The sequence below is a fragment of the Miscanthus floridulus genome, chromosome 14, assembly GCF_019320115.1.
Source record: "Miscanthus floridulus cultivar M001 chromosome 14, ASM1932011v1, whole genome shotgun sequence".
NCBI lineage: Eukaryota > Viridiplantae > Streptophyta > Magnoliopsida > Poales > Poaceae > Miscanthus > Miscanthus floridulus.
This window is the reverse complement of record NC_089593.1, coordinates 71,672,537-71,698,793: the sequence shown is the minus strand read 5'-3', so window position 1 is coordinate 71,698,793 and position 26,257 is coordinate 71,672,537. Positions and strand designations below refer to the sequence as shown.

The window sequence follows — 26,257 nt, the reverse complement described above, 5'->3', positions numbered from 1 at the left end:
ACACCATTTGGAGTTACCTCTCCCTTCCACCTTTGTATTTTTACCTTTTAGTAGTTGAGCTAGGCAAAGCTTCCTTGGAGAGGCTTGAACATCTTGGCAACTTTTGGTATGAGAAATATATTTGAGTTCAATATGTTCTTGCCCTCTACTTATCAATATAGTTATGCTTATGAACTAGAGCAAAGTTCTTATGTTACATGTTTAGCATATAGAACTTTATGCTTAATCGTTCATACAACATATATGGTTAGAATTAGAGCTAAAGTTGAGGTGGCGGATCGTCGTGCCTTCGGGCTTGCCCATGTCCTTACTTGTCAATCCGTAGGGTTAGAGTCCCAGGGGGATATGGGTAGTTTTCTTTGTACATGAGCGTGGTGTTCTGATACATAGGGACCAGCGGATGCATTTCATACTCCACAGTTGAGGGGTAGGCGGTAGGTGGTGACAGCCTTGTCCGTCCCTTGTAATTCCCCACGTAAATTGCCTCATGAGGTTGCTAGCAGACCAGTACTCGGAGGTCTCCCGACCCATTTCATGCTTAGAGCTAGTTCCTAACCATGTATGTATGTATACTAGCTGTTCTTTGCATAACTGTATTAGGATATGCCTGCTTCCTGCTTGGAAACATTCCTTTATTCTTATTCTTTCTACTCTCGTTTATCCTTAAGGTAGATCCAGATGTGTGTCACACTATCTCTACAACAACTGTTTTACCCCTGCTATGAACTTTGGTTCATTATACAAGCATGTCATCTTGTTCATATCCGTACTAGAATCTTTATACCATGCCTTCATTTGGGAAAATATAAATGAACGATATCTTGAAATACTTCCGGATGAAATGCTACAACAATAATTCTGTGTGCTTGCGAAATCTTTTCTGTAAACGTTAAGAACTAACACCAAGGCGTTCCTGGGGTCATTGCCGGGGATGGACTCCATTCTTGGTGGCGACGTTTAAAAATGCCAACACTTCCTCAAGCCGAAGAGGACGCTCCATCTTGCCCTCTCCCGCACGGCGCCCGCGCCTTCGGTCCATCATGCTAGGCACAATCCACGTCCCCATCGATGGCTTTCCTCCCCCGGCGCCTACTCTAGACGCCCAGAGGAGAGTCAGCTTCTCATTCAATCCGCCATCCCCAGCTCACCACCCATCCACCGACCACCACAACTCCACCCCTGCCTACATCCCCTCAAATCCTGCCTCAGATCCGCTACAGTCGGCGTGCCGGCCGTGGGCCCGAGCGAGACCTGGATACTGATGCCTGTGGCTGCTCCGGCCACACCACTAATGGCGACGCCCCTTCCCAAATCCCAAGGCTACCTCGACAAGACAGGAGGTCATGGTGTCGTACGGGATGAAAATGGATGGTCTCGGGTTTTCCTGAGACGTTGGTGGCGCCATTTTGATCGCCCTGGCGGATTCAAGGCGCTCAGCGGCCCACACGCCACCGCCTCGCCCCAGCATTACTGTGCTCCTCCAAGGTAAATGCCTCCGCTGCCTCACTAGAGGGCACTTCGTGTCCACCTATAGAGAGCCTGTGCGCTGCCTGCGCTGCGGACGCATTGGCCATAAAGCTCGAGAGTGCAGGTCCACAGTCCAGCAGCGTCCAAAGCCTCTGCCTACTCAGCAGCCGAGGCCACCACCTCTTGACGCTGTGAACTTCCCCTGAGCTCCCTCGCCCTGCCATGGTGCAGCCGAGTGACCTGACCCTGCGGCCGGAAGAAACCTCGGCGGTTGCTGCGTCCAATGGAACCATGGAAGAAGAGCTGGCACGCCTATCCTCCTACGTCGTGGTGGCTTGTTTGTGCAGGGACCGAGATGATGTCGGCCTAGAAAGCCCCAAGAAGGCTTTCTGCTCTCGGCTTGGCGTCAGGCAGTCCGACATCAAGGTGGTGCACCATCGATCGGAAGACTTCCTCATCGACTTCATGTTTCCACATCACCGTGATGCGGCAGTGGCCATGGAGCAACTCCCCGTTGGCAGTCTCGACATCCGCATCAAGCCCTGGCGCATGCTCCCCTACGGTGACCATTGCGACCTCCATTACCACGTCTGTGTCTGCCTTGAGGGAATCCCCGCCCACGCCTACAACGAGAGCATCATCATGCACGTAGTTGCGAGGGCCAGTGACCTTGACTACGTGGACTCACGCTACCTGCGCCGCGACGACACCAGAGCCCTGTGTCTATGGGCATGGACGCACAACCCCTTCGACATCCCCAAGGTAACTTGACTCACATTGATAGGTAACTCGGTGATGCTACACGGTGGCGTGACCCCGCCCAAGGGAAGATGACTCACCCTCAAGATCATCGTCTAGCTCGACCTTATCGAGTTCCCGCCGGCCTGACGACTACAACCAATCCACGACCCAGGAGTTGAAGCGGCATTACGGCGTCATAGACGACAAGCGCGCCCCATGTGACCGACATGACCCGGCACCACCGGACACCAGGGCCCACCGACGCAAGGACGATGATGATGATGATGATGCAGACGCCGCGACGACAAGAGCTGCAATTAGGGCTTCAGGCTCTTCTGCAGCCTATCCCGGACGTCGACCAGGGATCGCGAGCGGGAGTGCTCAGAGTCTAGGCATGGCAGGTGACACGATAGATCCTCTACAACTAGTGATCATCGCCGACATGTCGATGCAGTTCCGTACCACACATGAACCGGTCATGGTTTCAATATCGGCCGAAATTTCCTGATATTTCCGATATATCATCTTTATCCGTAGGTGCCGATAAGAAAATATCTATCTTTTTCGTACAAATTTTGTTTAAATTTATTTAAATTCAAATTAAATTTTATTTGAATTTAGTCCAATATTTCCGATATATCATGTTTATCCTCTTTATCTGTGACCCCCGATAAATTTTAATTTCCAAAAATAAAAACCTTGGAACCGGTACCGCTCCACCTCGCTAAGAGCTCCCCACGAGCGTGGGGCTCCGAGTCCCGTGGCGAACATGCTGGGCGCTACCACGAGTCACGCAACGCCCACCCGAAAGAAGGGGTTCTAGCCCTACGCTTGCCGCCAGCAACACCGCAGACTACCCAGGCATCCCGTCACTGAAAGACCATGGACTTAGCCGCGAGCATGGCAGCAGCCATCGATGCAGTGGAGGAAGGAAGCGCTCACCGACTCACTCCGCGCCAAGGCAGCCCACTCCAGAAGCGCAAGAACGCTGGAACCCAAGGTGCTCCTTTGACATCACCAATGGGGTCCCCAAATCCACTGGCGTCGACATGCTTCATAACTCAACAGGACTACGGCTCCCCTGATCCTCCTTTGTCATGCAGGGAATTCCCACAACCCGACGGGGAAACCATGTAGTTCTCATCACCTGCAGAGAACATTGTGGAGCCCTTGCTGGAAGTCGTCATCACGCCACGAGCAAACCAGTCATCGCCACGCCTGAGGCCTCTTATGCCGAACACCTCGGCGACGCGTGCGCGGGTGGAGCGCTTCAGGCCCGGTGTCGTCTACGTCCGGTGTCGACGTCGGGGGCCAGGCAACCCCAGGCCATGTCAGGGCTATGCGACCGCCAGACCGGCCATGGTGACCCAGGGTCAGGAGGCCGCTACGCCGACGCTGACCAACGCTCGTGAGGAATCACGCGAGACACAGGGAACATAGCGGCCACGTTCGTCGAGGCGTTGTCGCACCCCCTGCCTTCATCACTACTGCAAGTGCCACAGCGTCGATCCACCCTGCCTCTACAATGCAAGACTGCAGGGGCACCGAGATGCAGGAGCGTGTGCATCACATCCACAGGCCGAGCCTTGGGGGGGGGGGGGGGGGGGGGGGGGGGGGGGAGGGGGGGGTTCGAGCCGTGCGGCCGAACAGGGCCCTCGACGCTAAGGGCAGCGGCGAAGCCAGTGCATATGTGTCGGGGTCATGCGACCCCGATAACTTTGTACGAATCAGTGGAACCTCGCGTATTCCGGCCAGCTACGACCCCATCAAATTGAGTTCATGAATCTGTGCGACCCTGGCAGCAGTTTAGTCTAGATTCGCCGCTGCTAAGGGGCCTGACCCCAGATACGTAAGTAGGTATTCTATGGCCCCAAAGCTAGAGCCCAGCAAGCTAGAAAGGCATGTACGTGGCTGCCAATTTGTCTTCCCTCGCGTCGATTCAGCTAATTGGCTTCCGCATCGGCGACTCCGCGTTCTGCACTTCCGCCGTGCGGCTGCGACTGCCTTCTTCCTCGCTGCGACCTCCCGACTCTGTGAGACTGCGCGTGCGCGGTGGTGCGTCGGCATCGCGTGCTCGCGGCAACAACTAGAACCAGCGACCGGCCGCCGGCCCACTCTCAGTTCCCGGTCTGCGTACGTACGGACGCAACGCAGGTAAGAAATTGCCCCTAAGCCCCTTGATTGTGCTTGTGTATTGTGCTTGTGTATGTATGTCAAGTATATATTCTTTAGATTTGGGATTTAGGAATCCCTTATCGGTGTAGCACGCATGTTTAGTACCACATTGAATTTTCTGAAATTCCTAAACTAAATTGAGTATTGTATAATTTTCTTAAATTACTTTCTAGTTTATAAATTTATAGTAAACTCATGTTGCCCAAAAAGCATGCACGTGGAAGTAAGAAAACAAAAAAGAAGAAAGGGATAGAAGACTTCATACAATCACAAGAAGAAAAAAATAATATATTATATTTATTTAAAACATCATTATATTATTAGAGTTATATTAAAGACGGGCTCATTTTTCTAGCTCCGCTCCGTGTCACTAAATTCACAGGACCGGGCACATCCATGTAGTGGCCCAGAGGTGACGCCCAGCCCAGAGCGCGCCAGGTGCTCATGAAGCGGTTGGGCATCCTAGACGATGACAACTCCACCTCCGATGACCTGTTTCTGTGCTATGTTGGTCTCTTCAGGGGACCGCTCACTGACCCAATGGTGAGGGCAGTGATGGCCCTTTGCGTCCTGGATGATGCCGCAGTGACGGACGATCCCCGCGCCTAGAGCGGCCAACTCCAAGGTCCCATTTTGTGTACCCATGTTAGCCCCAATGTATTCACCAAAGACCTGCAATGGTAAGTCCATCGGTAACGGTCAGCGCTCGCCATCCTTATGGTCACCCGGGGTGACAGCCAGAGGCCTTAATTAAGTCACCACCGTCACTGATCTGGGAGCTTGTTTGCCCTTTAGTTCATCGTCGTAGCCACACTTGTTTTGGCTATGTCTCCATGCCCTGCTCCTCCACGCCGGTAGCCATTGGCCTTCAACCTGGCCGGCTAGATCCAGCTCCTCCATGCTCTTTTGCCCTCAAATTCAAGCTTTGTTACCATCCACGAAACTTCTACTTTTGCTCAACGCTTCGTGGCCATGGCAGCTATGCTAAATCAGGGTCCTCTCCTTTGTTTTAATGGCACAACGTAACTGTCAAATACTTAACTGGAACATGAGAGGTTTGAATGACGGCGCAAGGCAAGACGCAGTCAACAAGCTCGTTAAAGATACCGGTGCCACCGTCGTCTGTCTACAAGAAACAAAACTGCATTTGATCGACATGTAATGAAACGCACAGTAGGAACAAAATTTGCTAACTCCTTTGCTATGTTGCTGGCCGTGCAAACTAGGGGCGGCATCCTTCTGGTTGTAAATGAGGACTACTTCGATCTCTTAGACATCCAACCCTCGGCAAATGCCCTTAATGCGACGATCACAATGACGGCGGACAAAATCCAATGGCAAATCACGGTCGTGTAAGGGCCACAAGGGGATGCAGCGAAGCTTCAGTTCCACCATGAACTAAAAAAGCATCCCTGCACCCGACCATAGAAGACGGCTTATCCTAGGAGATTTCAACCTTATCTACCAAGCGGAGGACAAAAACAATTCCAACCTAAACCGGCGCCTGATAGGCTCGTTCAAGGCGATGATAGATGACTTGCACCTTAAAGAGATCAAGCTGAACGGTTGTCGTTTTATATGGAGCAACAAGCAAACCAACCGGACTCTAACTAGAATCGATAGGCTCTTGTGCACCTCGGAATAGGATCTACTCTTTTTGGCCTGCCTCCTCCACTCGCTGCCGTCCCTCATGTCGGACCGCACCACACTACTCCTGCAGGGAGAGATTGTCCACCATCAAAACTCCTCCTTTCGGTTTGAAAGCTTTTGGATTCGCGTGCAAGGGTTCCATGAGCTCGTTCAGATCTAGTGGAGCAAGCAAGTCCACTCCGCACTACCTTTAAATCACCTACACATCAAGCTAGCATGTGTTACCAAAGATATCAAGAGATGGAAAAGAGGGAAAATTGTAGACAACAAACTGCAGCTAGCACTCACTACCGGAGGCGTCCTCTTTGCCGAGGGCTTCTGGGTTTGCCGAGGGCTAGATCTCGGGCACTCGGCAAAGGGGGTCTTTGCCGAGGGCCAGCCCCAGGAGCCCTCAGCATGGTTGGAGGCCCTCGGCAAAGATTTTTTTTTAAAAAAAGAATAATTCTTTGCCGAGGGCCCCCGGAGACAGCCCTCGGCAAAGAGTCCGTCCCAGGCGCCGGCGCCGTGACGGCTGCTTTTCTTTGCCGAGTGCCGCTCCAGCCCTCGGCAAAGGCTTTGCCGAGTGCCCGATAAAGGGCCCTCGGCAAAGACCCTCTTCGCCGACTCAAAATTCCCCGAGAGCTCTTTGCCGAGGGCCGCCCTCGGCAAAGCCTTTGCCGAGGGTTAATGGGCCTTTGCCGAGGGCCTCAGGCCCTCGGCAAAGAGGCCATCTCCAGTAGTGACTAGTAAAAGAAGTCCTGCTACAACTGGAAGTAGCACAAGAACACAGAATGCTCACGAACCAAGAACCCGAACTACGCCGGTGTTTCAAAGCCTGCAGCACCAGCTTGGCAGCAATTGAAAAATCAAGAATCAGGCAAAAGTCTAGGCTCACCTACATCCGCTGCAGAGATGCCAACACAAAATTCTTCCATATCCGGGCTAGTGCGAGGCTAAGGAAAAACTACATCCATTGTTTGCACACAAATGGATGAGTGGCGCTCACTCATGAGGCCAAAGCGAAGTTAATTGGAGAATACTTTAGGGACCACATTGACTCCACGAACCCCAGACCCACTAGCATCAATTGGCACTCCCTTGGGTACACCCAACGAGACCTTTTGGAGCTAGAGGCACCTTTCACTCAAGAGGAGATCAGAGACACAATAAACTCCATGCCGTCGGACAAAGCTTCGGGTCTAGATGGTTTCACCGGGGCTTTTTTCAAATCTTGTTGGGGGATCATCAAAGATGATGTGACGGACCCCATAAACAGTCTATTCGCAATGAACTCCCAAGGCTTTGAACTGCTTAACTCAGCGAACATCGTCTTGCTCCCAAAAAAGATGGATGCACTAAGAGTCAAGGATTTCAAGCCCATCAGCCTCATCCACAGTGTTGCAAAGATCTTATCCAAACTCCTGGCAAATAGGCTTGCACCCCTATTGGATTCCTTGGTCTCAAACTGTCAAAGCGCTTTCATAAAGAAGAGAAGCATCCATGACAACTTCTTGTATATCCAGAGCACTACAAGAAGATTGCACAAGCTGAAAATGCTGGCCCTCTTCATGAAGCTCGACATCCACAAAGCGTTTGACATCGTCAACTAGAGCTACCTACTACAGGTGTTGCAGGCACTAGGCTTTGGACTATGTTGGCGCGAATGGGTGTCCATCCTCTTTTGCATGGCCACTTCAAGAGCTATACTCAATGGATAGCACGGTTGAAGATTCAGCCACGGCAGAGGGGTCCGACAGGGTCACCCACTCTCGCCCATACTCTTCATTCTAGCAATGGACCCACTGCAACGTCTGCTCGACTTAGCGACGCAGCATGGGATCCTCACCCCGCTACCTCTGTCAACAGCCAGGTGGAGAACCTCCATGTACACAGATGACGTAGCCATCTTCATCAATCCTTTAATGTAGGGCGTGACAGCAGTCAAGACAATTCTCGAAGCCTTTGAGGGATTTTTGGGACTACACATAAATCTGCAAAAAAATTCCATACACCCGATTGGATGCGAACATATGGACCTCGACCACGTGCTAGCCTCCTTCGTCGGAATCAGGGGCACCTTCCCCTGCCAATACTTGGGATTGCAACTCCACACCAGATCTCTGCAAAAAGTCCGCGTGCAACCCCTCATCGAGCGCATTGGACAGAGGTTGCCCGCCTGGAAGGGGAGATGGCTAAACAGAGTAGGCCGCCTCATGCTCGTCTCTTCCGTCCTATCTTCCATGCCTAATTACCACCTCACAGTGTTTCCTTTGGCCACATGGGCAAGGAAGAAAATAGATAAAATCAGATGATACCTTCTTCTAGAAAGGAGATGAAAATGCAAAATGGCGGCCACTGCCTAGTTAACTGGCCAATGGCCACCAAGCCCAAGGAGCTTGGGGGCTTAGGGGTGCCCGACCTAGAAAGATTTGGAAGAGCGCTTCACCTCTGATGGCTTTGGCAGGAATGGGTGTATGAATCCAAACCATGGATGGGTTCCAAACTTCCCTGCAATGAGGCCGACCAACTACTCTTCAACGCATCAACAACAGTCACAATTGGTGACGGCAAGAAAACTTGCTTCTGGCACAACAACTGGCTCTAGGGTAGTCACCCAGAAACCTTGCGCCCCACCTATTCCAACTCATCAAGAGAAAAAATAAACCGGTCCAGCAAGAACTCCAAAAGATACGCTCCCTCAAGGGTAAGATCACCACTGCTACTCAAATCGAAGAGTTCGTCTCCCTTTGGGTAAGAATTCAAAACATCCGGCTGTCCCTAGGGGTCTGTGACATGATTGCTTGGAAATAGATGGCCGATGGCTGCTACTCCACCCGATCAGCGTACTGGATCCCGTTCAGCTTCTCCTATGGAAGATTCTGATACAACCACATATGGAAAGCACACGTGGAAAACAAATGCAAAGCTTTGCTTGGATACTCGTTCAGGAAAAAAATCTAAAAGCAGATAATTTGCAGAAAAGAGGATGGCCTCACCAGGAACACTGTGTCCTGTGCGACAGACCTCTAGAAACCGGCCTGCACCTCTCCCCCTTATGCAGATTTGCTAAGGCGGTATGGAACCAAGTTTTGACATGGGAACACTTTGACAGCAACACACCCAAGCCTTACCAGACCCTTTGCACATTGACACATGGTGGGAATTGGCCGCACGCATGGTGGCCAAAGCCGAGAAAAGGCATTTCAATGAAATGGTGATCTACACTTTTTTTTGGCCTCTTATCTTAAGTACAGCTGTAGAATCTGTTCGGATACAGACACACGCCACCACCACACACACGCACCTTACACACACACGGTATACGAACAAACCTACAACTATACCTAGACAACGAGCGCAGCTGAGAGGTACTCGAAGATCATCAGACTCCGAGCGTGGCGGACACGTCACTTGACCATTGTGGCACATCTGCGCGGGAGGCAACTGAAATTATTCAGGGAACTACTGTTCCCGGGTGAGACACCGGCGTCGAAGCCAGGCTTCGAACGCGGGCGGGCAGCGTGCTCACCTGCACGGCTTGCCAACTGAGCCAGAGCTCGTTCTCGGTGATCTACACTTTCTGAAACATATGGAAAGAAAGGAATATGCGAATTTTTACAAACACCTCGGAGTCGGTCTTGCAGGTGGCTTCAAGAATTAGGTATGACATCATCCAAAGAAAGAGGGCCAACACAGAGAGGGAGTAGCGCCCAAGGGCGGAGTTTTCTTTCTTTGGCTCTTTGTCTGCCTGGAAGGGGTGTCTTCTATTGTATATAAAACTCGCTTTTTTCTATCTTAATGGAAGGACAGAGCTCCTGTTGTTACGTTAAAAAAATGACTCTGATATTCTCCATTAGATGCTACGTGTCTTGTGGACATCCTGGATAGCGAGTACTGTAACGAGTGCCGGATTTTCTTTGAAAAAGTAGGTGCTACAGCACATGACGTATATTTGACTCGGTTTGGCTGGGTTTCCATGTATCAATGCGAATCCAGCTAGGATCAGTAGATCTGTTCTTTTTTAGTATATAAGTATAAGTAATCTATATTTGTTGTATGTAACTGCAGAGGGTGACATGAGACGACATGACAGGTGTTTGAGAAATTAACATTATCAATGTTGTCTTCCTCTAGTTGTCTTGTTTGCTTGTTCGCTGGGTCAAACAAAGCGACATCAGATCCAATTTGTACTGGTACTTATATATATTTAATAACAGACATATAGAGTCGACCGACGTACATGCAGCACAACAGTACCTTAGTGGACTTTGTCGATAACAAGAAGTTGCGTACTAGATACAGCAGGCAGCCAGGTTGATAGATGTTGATGGCACCGAGTTTGCAACATGTACATTTTACCTTTGACAGTAATCCGAGAGCCATTTATTTACGTTAATCAGCCGCCATATCAAGCACATGATGCCACATGTCTTTTCTCTTCAACTAATATATAATTATGAGATGAGACAAGGAGATGGAGCTAAGCTAGATTTTTTTTTTCTGTATGTTGTTTGTGCTCCTTGTTTTGCAGTGTCTACGGATTTTTTTACTACTCTCCCTTCAGAGCAGTCCTGAAATATGCTAGTGTATAGAAACATTCAAAAATTTTACTAAATATAAATGATTTGTATACGCTACAACCTTTAATATTTAGACATTTGTTTTTCTAGACAGACATAAGTAGTACTACTATGTCATGTCTGTGAAAAAGTGAAGTGCAATAGTAAAGATATAAGTACTCCTATATCCTATAAAGAAAGTTGCATTATTAAAGTCAAAAGGTGCTTCAGCTCATGCAACGGGAGAATAAAAGAGCGGCTCTTGTTCACCTCTGCCTTCTCTCTCTCTCTCTCTTTGCTTAGTACCAACTGGAAACGAGTGAGCTAATGCCATTGCTCCTCCTCTATTGTTCGTCCTCTTACTCTTCGGTCGTGCTCGTGCAAGCAGCACTCCTCCATCCGATCCATATCCATTGGAGACACACGGAGACAGAGACAGAGGGACTGGGAGATGGGGGGCGACGCTGAGCCTGACGATGCGGTGCTCTTCGTTGGGGTGTCGCTGGTACTGGGCATCGCCTCCCGCCACCTCCTCCGCGGCACCCGCGTCCCCTACACCGTCGCCCTTCTCGTCCTCGGCGTCGCGCTTGGATCCCTCGGTAAGGTTGCTTTCCATTCCCCCTTCATTCGCTTGTCTTATCCGTCTACTAATCTATCTACAGATGGAATGGCATTTCCGAAACTGAATCCAGCAGTGCCCCTTTCGCTTTCGTAATTAATCTACAATCATCTGCCAGGACCAGGAGCTCTCAGTTCAGTCGCTCCGATCCTTGTTACAGTAAACACCCTTTGATTGCCACAAATAATTCATAACGATAGAGCGACTTATTAGCTGCTACTACTGCTACAGCAGTACTAGCATTTCTATTTCAGTCAGCACAGTTGGATCAGAATACTACTACTACTACTAGTAGCGTTTTTTTTTATATAATACACCCTCGATCCCTAAGTAAACCAACTTCTAGAATTGTCATAAGTTAAACTTTTGTAACTTTGACCAACTTTATAGAAAATAATATCAACATCTATGAGAATAAATAAACACGCTATAAAAATATATTTTATGGTGTATCTAATGACACTACTTTTGTCTTTTGGTATTTTCTTCTATAAATTCGGTCAAACTTATAAAAGTTTTACTTAATACAACTACAGAAGTTGATTTATTTAGGGACGGATGTAGTAATATAATGGCCCCAGCCCCAGTTTTGTTTTTTTTATACTTGCTCTGCTACTAAGTAGTAGTATTTTCTTTCTCTGATTACTTCCAGAATATGGAACACAACATGGTCTAGGCAAACTTGGAGCTGGAATTCATATATGTAAGTTTCTTGTACCGCTATTCATTCTAATTGATTGATACTTCAGTTCCTTCCACATGTATGTGTAGGTACCTAATTCAATTCCCTACCTGGTTTTATTTCATTCATCATTCAGTCAGTTATTTCCCTTCCAATTAATTTGCAGGGGCTAACATAAACCCTGATCTTCTGCTGGCTGTTTTTTTACCTGCTCTCCTCTTTGAAAGCTCCTTCTCCATGGAAGTACACCAAATAAAGGTACATCATGTGATGTCTGTTTATCCTCCGTGCACGATGTGGGAGCACACTAATATATGATCACAATAATGCTTGTTCACACCCCCAAAAGTTTTCTTTTCTGTCTAAATCATTTCGGTTTCTCTCTTAAAACGTTACTTTCAACACTGGATGGCCCTTACTTCTGCCTGCTGTACCTCTCTGTTATGCTGTTCATTACTTCATTTCTGTGCTAATTCTCAGTTATTACTTCTGGCTTTAGACATTCTATGCTTCCAAGCAGACAACCACTTTGGTGCTAAAGATTCAAAATCTGTTACGAGAGTAGCACCTTCATATGCAGCTAACTCACCCCAAGACCCCTAGCCACTACACATTCAAAGAAGTGATGGCAAAAATTCTCCAAACCTCCACAAAAGAGACAGCTACCGTCCTCCACCATCCTCCTTTTGGCTAAGTTATCTCTAGACAAGAGCTTGTTCTTCGATAAGAGCACAAAAAGACGTGAACCCTCAGGGGGATCCTAAATTTCCAAACTGCAGGGGTGTAGTACGCAGGAGTCACACTGCAGGGGTGTAGTACGCACAACTGTTCCATATACATTTGTTGAGTGCTAACTACGATGCTTATTTTGCAGAGATGTATGGCACAGATTGTGTTACTTGCTGGACCAGGTGTGGTAATATCAACAGTTTTACTTGGCGCTGCCGTAAAGGTATGTGCTTAGAGAAACAATGAGACATTGGTTTTGATATTCCAATGCTTCCTAATTGGTGTCCCACAGCTCACATTTCCTTACAACTGGAGCTGGAAAACATCATTGTTGCTTGGCGGACTGCTTAGTGCAACTGATCCAGTTGCTGTGGTTGCACTGCTAAAAGAACTCGGAGCAAGTAAAAAGCTTAGTACAATCATTGAGGGTGAATCCTTAATGAATGATGGGTAAGCTACTATAGTATTGGACTCTAGAAGAGGGCATGTAGATGAGCCCTATAGATTGCACTTTCTGTTCTTGCCACTGCTACATTAATAAATAAATGAAATCATACTTCATGCTAAAATTAAATTTGAAAGTATTTACACTACCATGCTAATAACACAAGTTGTCAAAGCTTTTATATTCAATAGTCATATTGGGAATGTAAATTTTGTTACTCTATTTATGTAAGTTAGAATATGGAATTCAAGGTTTAGTTAACTATGCAATGACCTTATCTGAGCATACAAGGCAACCTTGATTCATGTACTATGGGATTCGCTCTCCTCATTGTATGTATTAGCTACATATTATGTATTGTGGTACATGTATGATACCTAGAAATAGAAAAGTTTTCAAGTTCAGTTATAAACAGTTATAAAATCTGTAAGAGCTCTACTCATGCTAAATGACCAGGCAGAACTCCTGCCGGTCGTTTAAACACACTCGTCTTCTCTATTAATATATGCCAGGCAGAACTCCTGCTGGTCGTTTCAAAAAAAAAAACTCATGCTAAATGACCTCAAATTCTACAGGACCTCTATTGTTGTCTATCAGTTATTCTATCGAATGGTGCTTGGAAGAACCTTTGATGCTGGCTCAATAATAAAGTTCTTGTCTGAAGTTTCACTTGGAGCGTATGTGGAATTTCTTTGTTACATTCAAAATGAATTATATGGATATGTGTGTATAATGCTAATTAGTATCTTCTTTGACCAGTGTTGCTCTGGGCCTTGCATTTGGAATCGTGTCAATACTGTGGCTGGGCTTTATTTTTAACGATACAATCATAGAGATTTCACTTACTCTTGCTGTCAGCTATATAGCTTTCTTCACTGTAAGGCCATGGCACTCAGAAGTCCTTACTTCCCTCTTTTCTCGGAGACTTTGCTTTTGCTAATGTTCATTTGTATCAGGCGCAAGACTCATTGGAGGTCTCCGGTGTTTTGACTGTCATGACGCTGGGAATGTTAGTAAACTTGTGTTGACAAATAGTTTTGGCATATTTTTTAATATCATTTCTCTTGTATTGACCATGTTACCTGGGCAGGTTCTATGCAGCTTTTGCAAAAACTGCTTTTAAGGGTGAAAGTCAGCAAAGTTTACACCATTTCTGGTATGTATCTTATAGAAACATGTCAGCCTCCCAACTACAGATCCTACTGCTGTGCTATGCCGCTATCACTGTGTTTGCATGACTGGGGAAACTAAACAAGGTTGAGAGGTTGAGTCAGCCAGGGTGGTGGAATTGGAATAGCTGGTGAACTACTTATTGCACTATGGGAAGTAATTTGAGGGTCCGCCATAGCTATTTACTAGCCATGTTAATTTGGGATCTGTAACCAACAAAAAGATTCATTATAAAAAACAAACAAAAACATAAATACACAAGCATTAATTAATACCAATTTTTTGCATGGAACGATTCTGGTACTCAGTGTGCCTGCGATTCCTATCCTAATTTTGTCGATGAATAATTTTCCAGTGTTGGTTACCAAAAGTACTATGAAAATTTTCAGTTGACACTGAATTAAGGTACCCTAATCTGGGTATTACTACAAACACATCAAATTATTGACTTCTTTTCTTCTGTAAATTATGTACATGTGCTTGCATATATGCTCTGCAAGATAGTTCTTTACTTTTCTGATATATGAGTATTCATCTGATCTGAGTTTCATGTTTGCTTTGTTCTTATTCTTGTATTTAGGGAAATGGTTGCCTACATTGCAAACACACTTATTTTTATATTGAGGTATTGGCAGCTCTTCTATACACATGGGGAAAAAAACTCTTTCTGGTTTTGCTGTTTATGTCCACTTGTCCAGTTGGTTTGAACTACTAGTTGCTTTGATCTTATGCTTCATAATGACACAGTTGTAAAGTTTCTCACATGTGAATTCCCTTCAGTGGCGTTGTTATTGCAGATGGCGTTCTACAAAATAATGCCCACTTTGAGAGGCACGGTATGCATCATGTACATCCTGAAATTTACTTCTATATGTCCTTTAGGTTGAGGTTGGGTTTTTCCAATCTAGCACTGGTGCATCTGCTTTTATAAGCCTATGAGTGGATCTGTGTTGCAAGGGTTTCTCTGGACCCCTTTTTCTCTTCTTAAATAATATAATGATACACAGCTCTCCTGCGTATTCAGGAGAAAAAAAAATCCTATGTCCAAGTGAAATATACAAAAGCCACCTCACCATTGACCATGGCATGTTCAAATAATTTCCATTTGGCTTATCTTCTACTTAATTGGCTTTGATTTTTGTTACATGTTTTGATATTATGGTGAGTCGAACCTAATTGATCACCGCGTCCCTTTTTTTATCCGTGAGTACAGCAGGGGAGACCCCCCCCCCCCCACTGTAAATTTTATTGAAGTAGAAAAAAAGAACTGTACAGAGAGGTTCAAGAGCTGCACAAAAGGAAGACCAAAGAAAAGAGGCCCAAGCAAGGCCAGAAAACAACTCAGCCAAAGAGGTCAAGAAGGAAAAGAAAAGCCATTCGTTTGGAATTGCAAAATCTACGAGCTTGAAGCCTAGCCTCTTCACAGAAGTTTTGTCTCCAAGAATCAAAGGAAGGGCGGCCACGATTGAAGATAAAGTCGTTTCTCTGCTTCCAAATTTGCCATGCCCCAATGATGAAGAACTCCATGAAGAAAGGATTCAAAAATTGCTATTTTGCTTGAATCATCATTTGGAAGAAGTTAGTGACAAAATCCCATTGAATGCCAAGGTGTTACTAGCAAGCTTGACTAAAAGGGCAACTGAAGAAGAGATGAAAGCTTAGTTTGCTTGTAAAACAAGTCCTCTAGGGACTATAAATATAGGGGCAATGTAATCTTTCAATCTTAAGCAGGAAATAGAGCCTCAGCTCTTACCCCTTCCCTCTCTCCTTCTACAGCCGCCGCCGCCTCTCCCTACGCCACGCAGTCGCTGCCCTAGCCACCGTTGTTCCCTGTAGCAGCCGCTGCCCAACCCTAGCCGCCAGTCACCGCTGGCGACAGCAGCCCCAACCGGCCCCCGGATCAGGGCTGTGACACCTGGTATCTCGAAGACCAGATTGATCCTACGAGCAATGTTCTGATCCACTACCATGGAGGACGCCCGCATCACCCGATACGGATCATTGGATGATGGAATTCGACAAGTTCTTCGCACGGCTCCAAAATTCTCCATTGATAATAGATCCAACTCAACCGGAGATCACATCAGAGGTCCCTACTGAGCACGAAGGAGGAGCACCAACAATAACAACACCAACACCCAGCGCGCTTGACACCAAAACCACCCCAACTCTTTTCCTATAGATACATCTATGGGGTCTTCAGATGGAACCGCCTCGGCCATCAACCAGGACACCAACTCTGTAGCCGTGGCCAAGGCAAAGCAGAATCGCAAGATCACCGCCAAGGAAGGAGGGCCCCAAGTGGTCAGGAGTCCCAGAGATCGGGGAGCAGATGACGAACAATCTGTTCATTACTAGGCCAGAGCAAGAGGTAACACCAATGGCAATGCGACCTCTTCTACTTCCTCACCCGACAGTAGATCCAAAGGTGCCTTCAGATGCAACAAACTCGGCCCCCACACCTACACCAGCTGCAACTACACCAATGACAATTACGTCCACAGCAATAGGATCACCGTTGGTCCTCCAACCCCAGGCCGACAACTCCACCGTCGCCATCATCAAGAAGGAGAGCGGATATGGTACCATCATAGTCGACAATCTCGACCGTGCACACCCAACCCTCATTGCCGCCAACAACACAGCGACGTCAGAGATCCCTATTAGGCACATAGAACCAGACAACGGGCTACAGGTACAAAAATCCAATAAGCCCCCTCGGCCTATACAGCTGATCTTGATGGATGCCGGCATCCCACGCTCCCTCATCAGCACCACACATAAGGCCATCAACAACAACACCCACGTTGATGTCTTCCTCGACACTTCATGGTTGGACACACTTGAGTCGATCTACTAGAATTTCTACACCATGGAGAAGAATTCCAAACGAGACAACCACACCGCCTTCTACGTCAGGACAACACCAACATCTACGATGTGTAATGCCATTAGCACCAGGCATCACCATTACAACGGCTCTAATAAATTCTAGGTACACAACTTCAATAGACCCCCATGATCTATGCAGATGTTATCAGCCATGCCAAGGGAACACTAGTGGTCTACCAGGATGAGTCAACCCCAACATCAAATGATGTCTACATCCTCGGCTACATCTCAACAAAATCTCCACACGAGCTATAATTTAGCGTGAGGACGCGCTGATAGAAAGCAGGGGGAGAAAGCTGGCACTCCCTGCCCCATCCTTCATTGTCATGGCACCACCTCAGTAGCAACAGGCGCTACCACCAGGGCGTGCAGTCGCCACCACCATCATGGGCGGCACCGCAACACTGGCTTGGTCACTTGACCAAGGGATCATCTTCGGCTCCAACAAATGCTTCTATTGTTCGGTGCCATCACCACCATTGCCGAACCTGCTAGACACTCATCATTGGGGGGTGAACGACAAACTAGCACTCCCTCGCAGTAGACTCCCATGCTTCATCAGCAACCGCGATGGTAAGCTATTTTCCCCTGAAGGCATCCCCATGGCACACATCATACTACCATCGACAATGACAATCTTCCTCAATGAAGGCCGCCATTTCCTTCCCGTGGGGAACGTCGGTATCAACACGCACCATGACGCTAGTGCCCGCCATCCCATCCTCATCGCTACTCAAGATGCACACGGGCCAGCAAGGGCCACTAGGGCTACATCTTCGGCTACATCGGCAACCACCAGCACTACTTCGGGTTCATCATCGACCGCACTCGTGACAACATCATCTATGTAGAGGTCAAGCTGAGGCACCTCACCATCGGCATCAAGGTGATGGTCCTTGGAGGAGCATCTCACCTAGACAGTATCGACGACTGGGCAACGATACAGCGCGAGGACGCGCTATGTGGAAAAGGGGGGAGTGATGTCACACATCTAAATATAGGCCCCCACGTCAAGCAAGCAAAGAGAGGCCCCCAACGCTGAGCCCTGGTCGACCAAGGTCTGGGCCAAGGCGCCAGGTTGGGCCCCAAACAGTACCGGTGTGAACAGTACCAACTTGCGGCTGCCAACCGGGGAAGTCCAGATTAGATGAAAAAATAGGAAAAAGAGGAAAAATAGAAATAGAATTTATTTAGGCTGAATAGGATTGGTTTGCTAGGAAAGGAGAAGTCCAAATCTATAAGATCTCCTCCTCTAGTTTGCTTGGAAAACAAGTCCTCTAGGGGCGATGTAACCTTTCAATCTTAAACAAGAAATAGAGCCTCGGCTCTTACCCCTTCCCCCTCTCCTTCTACAGCTGCCGCCGCCTCTCCCTGTGCCGTGTCGCCGCTGCCCTAGCTGCCGCCGTGCCCTGCAGCAGCCGCCGCCCAACCCTAGCCGCCGGTCACCGCCAGTGATAGCAGCCCGAACCGCACCCCCCCCACCCCGGGATCAGGCCTGTGAGACCTGTTGATTGGGAGAAAGATTCCAACAAGCCTTTCAAGGTGAAGAGTTCATGTTGAGATGCTTTCATGATTAAGATTGTATTATCAGCATATTGAATGATAGGGTACTGGTCCAGCTTAGAGGAGGGGATGGGGACTTTAAAGAGGCCATCGTGGATATTGGATCTATTATAGATCAAATCACAGTTCACAGCGGAATAATATGACATAAAAAGATACAATTCTTACTATGACCAAATCAGTTTTCCTGTTTGTTATGGACTCGTTCTATGGCAAGACAGTTGCTCACAGAAGGATGAGAAAGAAGGTGGCATCTGCAGTTTAAGTTGTATCATGCAGTTTTGCCTGTCAGTTCTAGTTTTGTTTGCTGCAAAAGCTTGGCCTCCAAAGCTTGCTTCCACAACCTGATGCTTCTTCGTTTGTTGACTGGTGGGCATGCACTAATGACTCAGTTGACAACCAGGTGCTCCAAAGTATGAATTCCATTATAATTCTAGGAGCTTGGTCTCTGTGGAACCACCGGAATCTCGATGCATCTTTGTTGGAGGAACACGAAACCTTGCTGGCATTTTGTCTCTGGCCAGCAAGGCAGCAACAAGCTCAAATTTTGGAGCTTACCGGGGGCTAAGGGGATCTCTCTCCTGATTTCCCCAAAGCTATATTTGTAGTGTATCAGGTCCAAGTCCAGGTCGTTTTTGTCTTAGTCTGAAGGCGCCAATGTAATGATATAATTTTCTGGGGTGCGTGGTGTGTGTGGCTGTTGTATGGGTTTCTTATACCTTTTTCTTCTTATTAATATAATGATACGCAACTCTCCTGCGTGTTAGAGAACAAAAATTAGGATATTGCTCGGCTTAGAGATTTGGTTTGGGGATTGTTAGGAACTCATTTTTATTAGTTAGTTTGGTTACTAGCTTGACATGATAAGCTTGGTGGGTAGATATTTTTGTTAGGCAGCCATACTGGACAATCGTTGTTGCGAAACAAAGTAAGATATCACAATTCATCTAAATCACTGCTCAAAGCCTCCTCTTGGAGGGTGAGTACTCTTCATGTTTTGCGTTTGCATCTACTAAATCTCAGGCATAAGTACATGCTTAGATTTGGAACCACCTCTTTTTTTCATTCTTTTATATTTATATTTTTTTTAGTTCTCATTAGCTCAGGCTTTGATTCAACATACAGATATGCACCTGAAGTAATCAACATCATCTCAGTTTTGCTCGTAACCATTAATACCTTTGTTGCTTCAAGATCTGTGAAAAAACCTTGATGGGCTAAAGAAAAATTTCTGTTCTAGTTTTGACATGTGGTGTCCCATGTTCATCATAGTGGAATGCATAAAAGCCTGGTTATACAACATGTTAATGAGCTATATATAAAAGATAATTGTTGGACTAACCCTGTATCAGATCCCTCTGCCTACTTCTGAATTTTAGTGCCATTGGGCTATATTTCTGAGTCTGCTTGAGTTAGCCTATACTTCAAACACTTGGCATTTGATTACTAAAAATGTATGCTTGAACGTTTCATCTTGGGTTAGATATCATTGTGCAGCAAAATCATGTTTTGTGTATGATTTTATATTTAAAATTTGATATCATTTTTTAAAAGTTTTGGTATGAGCTTTCTGTTCTGAGCTTAATAATACTATTAAATCTTGTTGTGTGTACATTGATTTTATATCTTGCTCTTGTAGGCAGTTCATGGGGCTTCCTTCTTCTGCTCTATGTCTTTGTACAAATATCTCGACTTATAGTTGTTGGTGTTTTGTACCCATTGTTGCATCACTTTGGGTATGGGTTGGACTTGAAAGAGGCCATGATTCTTGTTTGGTCTGGGCTGCGTGGGGCTGTTGCTCTGTCACTGTCATTATCTGTTAAGGTAAGTTAGTTTCATTTGTGTATCAATAAACCTTTTTCTCTGTGCTTCATTTTCATGTAAGTACGTTAGTCTACTGCAGAGTTTTCTAATGCATTTATTGGAATATTTTTACTAGCGTACCAGCGATACAGTTCAACCTTACCTTAAACCAGAAGTTGGAGCAATGGTATGCCCTTTTTGTATGTGGAAGTTTCAAATGTCTAATATGGACTTCGCTAATGTTATATCTTATGCAGTTTGTGTTCTTCACTGGTGGCATCGTGTTTCTTACATTGATTTTTAATGGCTCAACCACACAATTTTTGCTACATATGCTCGGCATGGACAAATTGTCGGCCACAAAGGTTAGTTTCATAAATTGTCATCTACCAATTCCAGCTTGGCGTTTAAGGTGTGGCTTGTTTTTATGAACCTCCGTATCTCCTTTTGTATCCATCTGTCCTCTCATTTCAACTAATTACTAGTGAAGTGGTGAAGGCAATGTTTTATGTGCTGCCAACCTGCCGCTTAGCCTAGTGCCTCCAATATCTCAAAGTTAATGGTCATCAATATACTCATCTCACAAATGTTTGACACCATGCTATGTGGCTGACATTTACTTTATCTGTATGTATGCTAGCATGCCAAGTGCGAAATTACTTATGAATTGATTTTAGATAACAGATCCTTTGCAAGGGACAGCAGAAGATGAAAAGAAGAAGCCCTAAACCTAACTCATGCCCTACTACCATTTTATGAATACAACTTGTATTGTATAATAATAGCCCCATGGGGGCAATATATATGAGTACATGAGGAGTACAAGAAAAGGACTCTTTACTCTTAATTTAACATTGGTTTTAAGTCACATTAAAGTAATGTATTTTTCATTACAAAAGATATCTTAGCAATTCTTGCAACAATAAGATTCAAAGAGAATCCTGTTTTTAAGTTTGCACTTCTTTTGACAACTGATCCCCAAATATTATCCCAAGTGATCTGATAAAAGTTGCTGAAAATCCAGAGCAATTGATTTTCCCCTCTTTAGCTGGACATATTTATAACAAATAGACCTGTTGCTCTGAAGAACACCACCACCAAAACATTGTTCCATTTGTAAACTGTTATTCCTATCTGAACAAGATTAGCATCAGACCATGTTGTGAAAAATGGATTAACAATTTCACAAGTTGTGTTCAGGAAGCCTTTATCACTATCATTAACCAAGCCTCTTATTACCATCTTCTATCTGTCTATGTTTGTTTTCTTTGCTGATTTATTGCTTCCATATGCACAACTGGTTCTCATTTATGAATATACATTCACTTACGTCCCAGATAAAGACTCTAATATGGTTTTTTTCAGCTTCGTATATTGAAATATACAAGATATGAAATGCTAAACAAAGCATTAGAGGCTTTTGGTGAGCTAAGGGATGACGAGGAACTTGGACCTGCTGACTGGATTACTGTAAAGAAATATATCACATGTTTGAATGACCTAGACAATGAGCCAGAGCATCCCCATGATGTTGGTGACAGAGATGACCGCATGCATACCATGAACTTAACAGATATCCGAGTGCGGCTTTTGAATGGTATGTTATCACTTATCAGGTTATCTGATGGAATTTTATACAAATACTTTTTTCGCAAACGCGCCTGGGCGCATATTTCATTAAAAAGAAGAGCAAGCTCGACCGCACGCGCGCCTGAACCCAGAAGTGGCTCTGGCGGCATAGAGTTTAACAATTTTTAATACACAAATCTGATATGCATGTGTTGTTATGAATGTTATAAAGGAGACAATTTTTAATACACAAATCTGATACACAAACCCAGTTTTACATCCTTCTCATTGCAATATGTGTTTATGCATAAACTGTTTGCTTACTGTTCTATCTTCTATACCTTTGCAACTTAATGTGCAAGTGTTGTTATGAATGTTATAAAGGAGACAATTTGTAATGATATATTTTATAACAGGTGTGCAAGCCGCTTACTGGGGAATGCTTGAAGAAGGACGAATAACTCAAGCTACAGCAAATATTCTGATGAGATCGGTTGATGAAGCTATGGATCTTGTTTCCAGACAAACATTATGTGATTGGAAAGGTTTAAAGTCCAATGTCCAGTTCCCAAATTACTATAGGTTACCACGAAAGCTTGTCACATACTTCACAGTCAAAAGATTAGAGTCTGGATGTTACATCTGTGCTGCATTTCTCCGTGCTCACAGAATCGCAAGGCGGCAGCTACATGATTTTCTTGGTAATATATTGGGAACTTGATGTGTTCTTTCCTTCAAATTTCCTATTATTTCTTTGGGTGCTAGAAGAGAATCAGTACTAATTGCATATGTATGAGATTTACATGTATGGTGAACATTTTCTATAGCTGTACATTGTTGTTGCCATGTAGATCACAAATGGCAATAGAAAGCAGACTTTTGAGAAGGGTTTGCCTTTACCACAGAAATCTGTTACAGCATTTTGTTGTCAAACTACTAGGTCATGTGAGGTGACAGAGCCTTACTTCACTACGAAACCACTTTATAGGGTGAAATTCTGGTTGAGTGTTACTATAATGAGGACAAACCTGGGGTAGCTCAATTTATTTATCAGTTTGAACTATGAAAGCTTGATTAAAGGTTCCACATTCTATAGTTTTGAGTCCATCTTCCATCATGCTGTTTTGTAGCTCATCAATCTTCTGGTATGATGCTAACGCACTTCTCCAATTTCGGTATTTATTTTTTGTTTTCTTCTATCTTCAGGCGATAGTGAGGTTGCGAGAACTGTTATTGATGAAAGTAACGCTGAGGGAGAGGAAGCTAGAAGATTCTTGGAAGATGTTCGAGTTGCATCCCCGCAGGTTTGTGGTAACAATGTTCTTCTATCATTTCATTCAGCTGCTGTGGAGCTTTCAGTTCCAAGACAAAATCTTCGTAACATATTCACCAAGCAGTTTTGTCTCCATAAAACTTGGGAAGAAAGTACAAATCCAATAGAGTAGCAAAGATAAAGATCATTGCATGAATAAACTAAAGAATCCTCCTGCTGATAAATTGCAGTGCCCTGGTTTTGAAAACTTTATTTGCCCCCAATTTCAGGTGCTACGAGTGCTGAAGACACGACAAGTCACATATTCTGTGCTGACACACTTGAGTGAGTATATTCAGAACCTCCAGAAGACTGGGCTGCTAGAAGAGAAGGAAATGGTCCAATTAGATGATGGTCTGCAGGTAGCTAGAATATTTAACTTATTTTTGTTGTTGTGTCTCTGTGAACACTTACAGTTCGCAAGTCACAGTAAATATACTTATAAAACTCCAGTAAGCTAAGTTAATTCACTTGGCAGACAGACTTGAAGAAGTTGCAGAGGAATCCACCAATAGTGAAAACTAGTACAATCCGCGTGCCATCACGCTTGACGACAAGCGAGCATGTTTAGGTTTATATAGGTAGGATCCATATGTTACATACACTGGTGATGCACATAATTAGGGTACCATGATGGATACACACTTACAGGATCCATACATTATATATACCTAGGTATGTGATACAGATGCATAATTAGGGTACGATGATGGATACACACTCACATGATCCATATGTTACATATATAATGTTACATACGCTGTGGAACTCTTGTAGAGACCAGGAACAATGTACAGACATATACTACATGCGGCGGGGTGTCCACATAGTTGGGTAGCTGTTCATGGCATCGTCAAAGTGTTCTCAGTATTTTGGTACTTATGTATCACACAATATTAGATGTATGTAGTTAGAAAGGAGGAATCTTATGTTTCTGTGTCAAGAACGTGTCACCTGAACTTTCATAATATCCTGTTGCGTAACCTGAAAAATAGGGATGTAGTGGTAAGATAGTCTTGGTTGTGTTGCAGTGTTGGGCAAATGATGTTGTGTAGTCACAAACTATGCAATGGATTATACAAACAGCATACCTCGTAGTCGAGAAGTGGCCTCGTCGTCTTGCTCTGGCAAATAGATGTAACATGTTATCGTTGAGTGTAGAATGGTCTGTATCTGTAATGTGTTATGATAGAGGTTCATCACCTGCAAAGAATTGTTCATAATATTCCTTTCGATCTACGGGATCAAGTGCTGAGCTTCCTGGCAATGTTGAAACAACAAGGTTTAAAAATTATGGTTGCCTGTGTTGCATAATGGACGTGTGGCTCTCAATGCTATTACCTCGACGTTGGGACGGTGTTTTTGGATGTCCCTTGGGTATATGAAGTTGACCAGGTCTGCTGGTCTTGTATTGTACCATAGTGGCCAAATGTTGAGGGAATCACCGTTCTGGGTTGCTCTCTCGACACCTAGATGTGCGGTGCTAGGGATCGCAAGAATGTCCGATGTGTGTGCTAACACCCAATATGTGATGTTGCTGTGCAGAAATGTTATCCGTTGGATATCATAGATACCGTCGAGGAGACGGTGGATTGTCGCATCGCTACACAGGTGCGGTGGGATTCCAGAGATTTCAATCTCTATATGCTGGCTGGTTGGTGGTGTAGATGAAGGGTTGCGCATGTGCCATGCGAGGGCATCAAAGTTGATGCTATTCATGTTAGTCAGCTGAGTGTGGAGGGGGACTCTGGTGGACCCATATTCTGTGGTCCACGGCATGAGTGTATGGGCGAAGCTAGATACATGAACATAAGTTACATTTAATCGCAGGCAGCGGCAACTAAAAAATGTGCAGGTTCACTAGAAGCATCAGAAGCAAAGGCGGCCAAGAAAAAAGCACAACACAAAGATGTTTTCGCTATGCAGTTGCGATGTGGATATGTGTCAACTATCATCACAAGCACAGAAGACTACAAGGCAAAGGCCAAAGATCTTAGGCAAAGAAGATCGCAAAGGAAACCTTTAAAAAATTTAGAGGCCTCAGAAATATATCAATTATCATTTGATGAAGATCTTGGAGTATCAAGGCATCAGAAATAGATGGAAAATGTCGAGTCTCTCACCAGATCTTGATCATCGTCTTATATTGTAGATCATAAATGGGTATGAAAGATTTCATCATAGGCATAAGAGCAAATGGATCAGTAGTAAGGAATGATAATGGTGACCAGATCCAAACCTGGTTACCAATTCCGCATAAACAAAATTACAAAGATCAAAGCAAAAATCAATGCAAAGGCCCCAGATCATAGGCAAAGAAGATTGCAAAGGGAACCTTTAAAAATTTGAGAGGCCTCAAAAATATATGAATCATCATTTGATCAAGGTCTTGGAGTATGAAGACATCAGAATAGATGGAAAATGTCGAGTCTCTCACAAGACCTTGATCATCGCCTTATACAGTAGATCAGAAATGGGTATGAAGAATTTGATCATAGGCATAAGAACCAATGGATCAGCAGGAAGGAATGGTGATGGTGCCCAGATTCAAACGTGGTCACTAATTCCGTGTAAACAAAACTATAAAGATCAAAGCAAAATCAATGCATATGGCATACAGACAAAACGCTCCTGATGCCCGGGACAGAGCGGTCATCCACAGCCTACAAAAACAATAGGAAACACAAGGAATTACAGAACAAACTACAGATCCTAAAGTCAAACTGGCAAGATAAAATTCACAGTCCAAGTCACCAAAGCTTAGACCATCATTTACTCATATATGAATCTTCAGATAACATAACCTCATGGACAGATATGGGGCGTGTCAACTGCATGCACCATGCATATGCAAGCTTCTGAACCAAAACATGCTCTATGACAGAACACTAAAAGCATGTGC

The 26,257-nt window shown here is 45.2% G+C and overlaps 1 protein-coding gene across 5 annotated transcripts; it reads left to right on the top strand.

Moving 5' to 3' along the window:
- LOC136502719 (sodium/hydrogen exchanger 7-like) lies at positions 1–24,588 on the top strand. Of its 5 annotated transcripts, none has more exons than XM_066497964.1 (20): positions 1–106; positions 10,960–11,170; positions 11,843–11,893; positions 12,039–12,130; positions 12,747–12,824; positions 12,894–13,051; positions 13,622–13,723; positions 13,806–13,923; positions 14,003–14,055; positions 14,137–14,202; positions 14,797–14,841; positions 14,997–15,052; positions 20,311–20,495; positions 20,611–20,661; positions 20,732–20,839; positions 21,840–22,071; positions 22,460–22,744; positions 23,250–23,347; positions 23,586–23,717; positions 23,838–24,588. In XM_066497964.1, the coding sequence occupies exons 2-20, from the start codon at positions 11,023–11,025 to the stop codon at positions 23,841–23,843; spliced, it is 2,064 nt and encodes a 687-aa protein (XP_066354061.1). In that variant the 5' UTR covers positions 1–106; positions 10,960–11,022; the 3' UTR covers positions 23,844–24,588. The 5 variants fall into 5 exon arrangements, with proteins under 5 accessions (XP_066354061.1, XP_066354058.1, XP_066354057.1 ...); XM_066497961.1 differs by having other exon boundaries at positions 23,834–24,588; XM_066497960.1 differs by having other exon boundaries at positions 23,586–24,588.
- The last annotated feature ends 1,669 nt before the right edge of the window (positions 24,589–26,257 follow it).

Bases quoted from the DNA above. Each gene is read 5' to 3' on its own strand.
- LOC136502719 (XM_066497960.1), top strand. From the start codon at position 11,023: ATGGGGGGCGACGCTGAGCCTGACGATGCGGTGCTCTTCGTTGGGGTG. The intron at 14,203-14,796 runs GTATGTATCTTA...TCTTGTATTTAG, and splicing joins CAAAGTTTACACCATTTCTG to GGAAATGGTTGCCTACATTG. The intron at 15,053-20,310 runs GTATGCATCATG...TTGCTCTTGTAG, and splicing joins TGCCCACTTTGAGAGGCACG to GCAGTTCATGGGGCTTCCTT.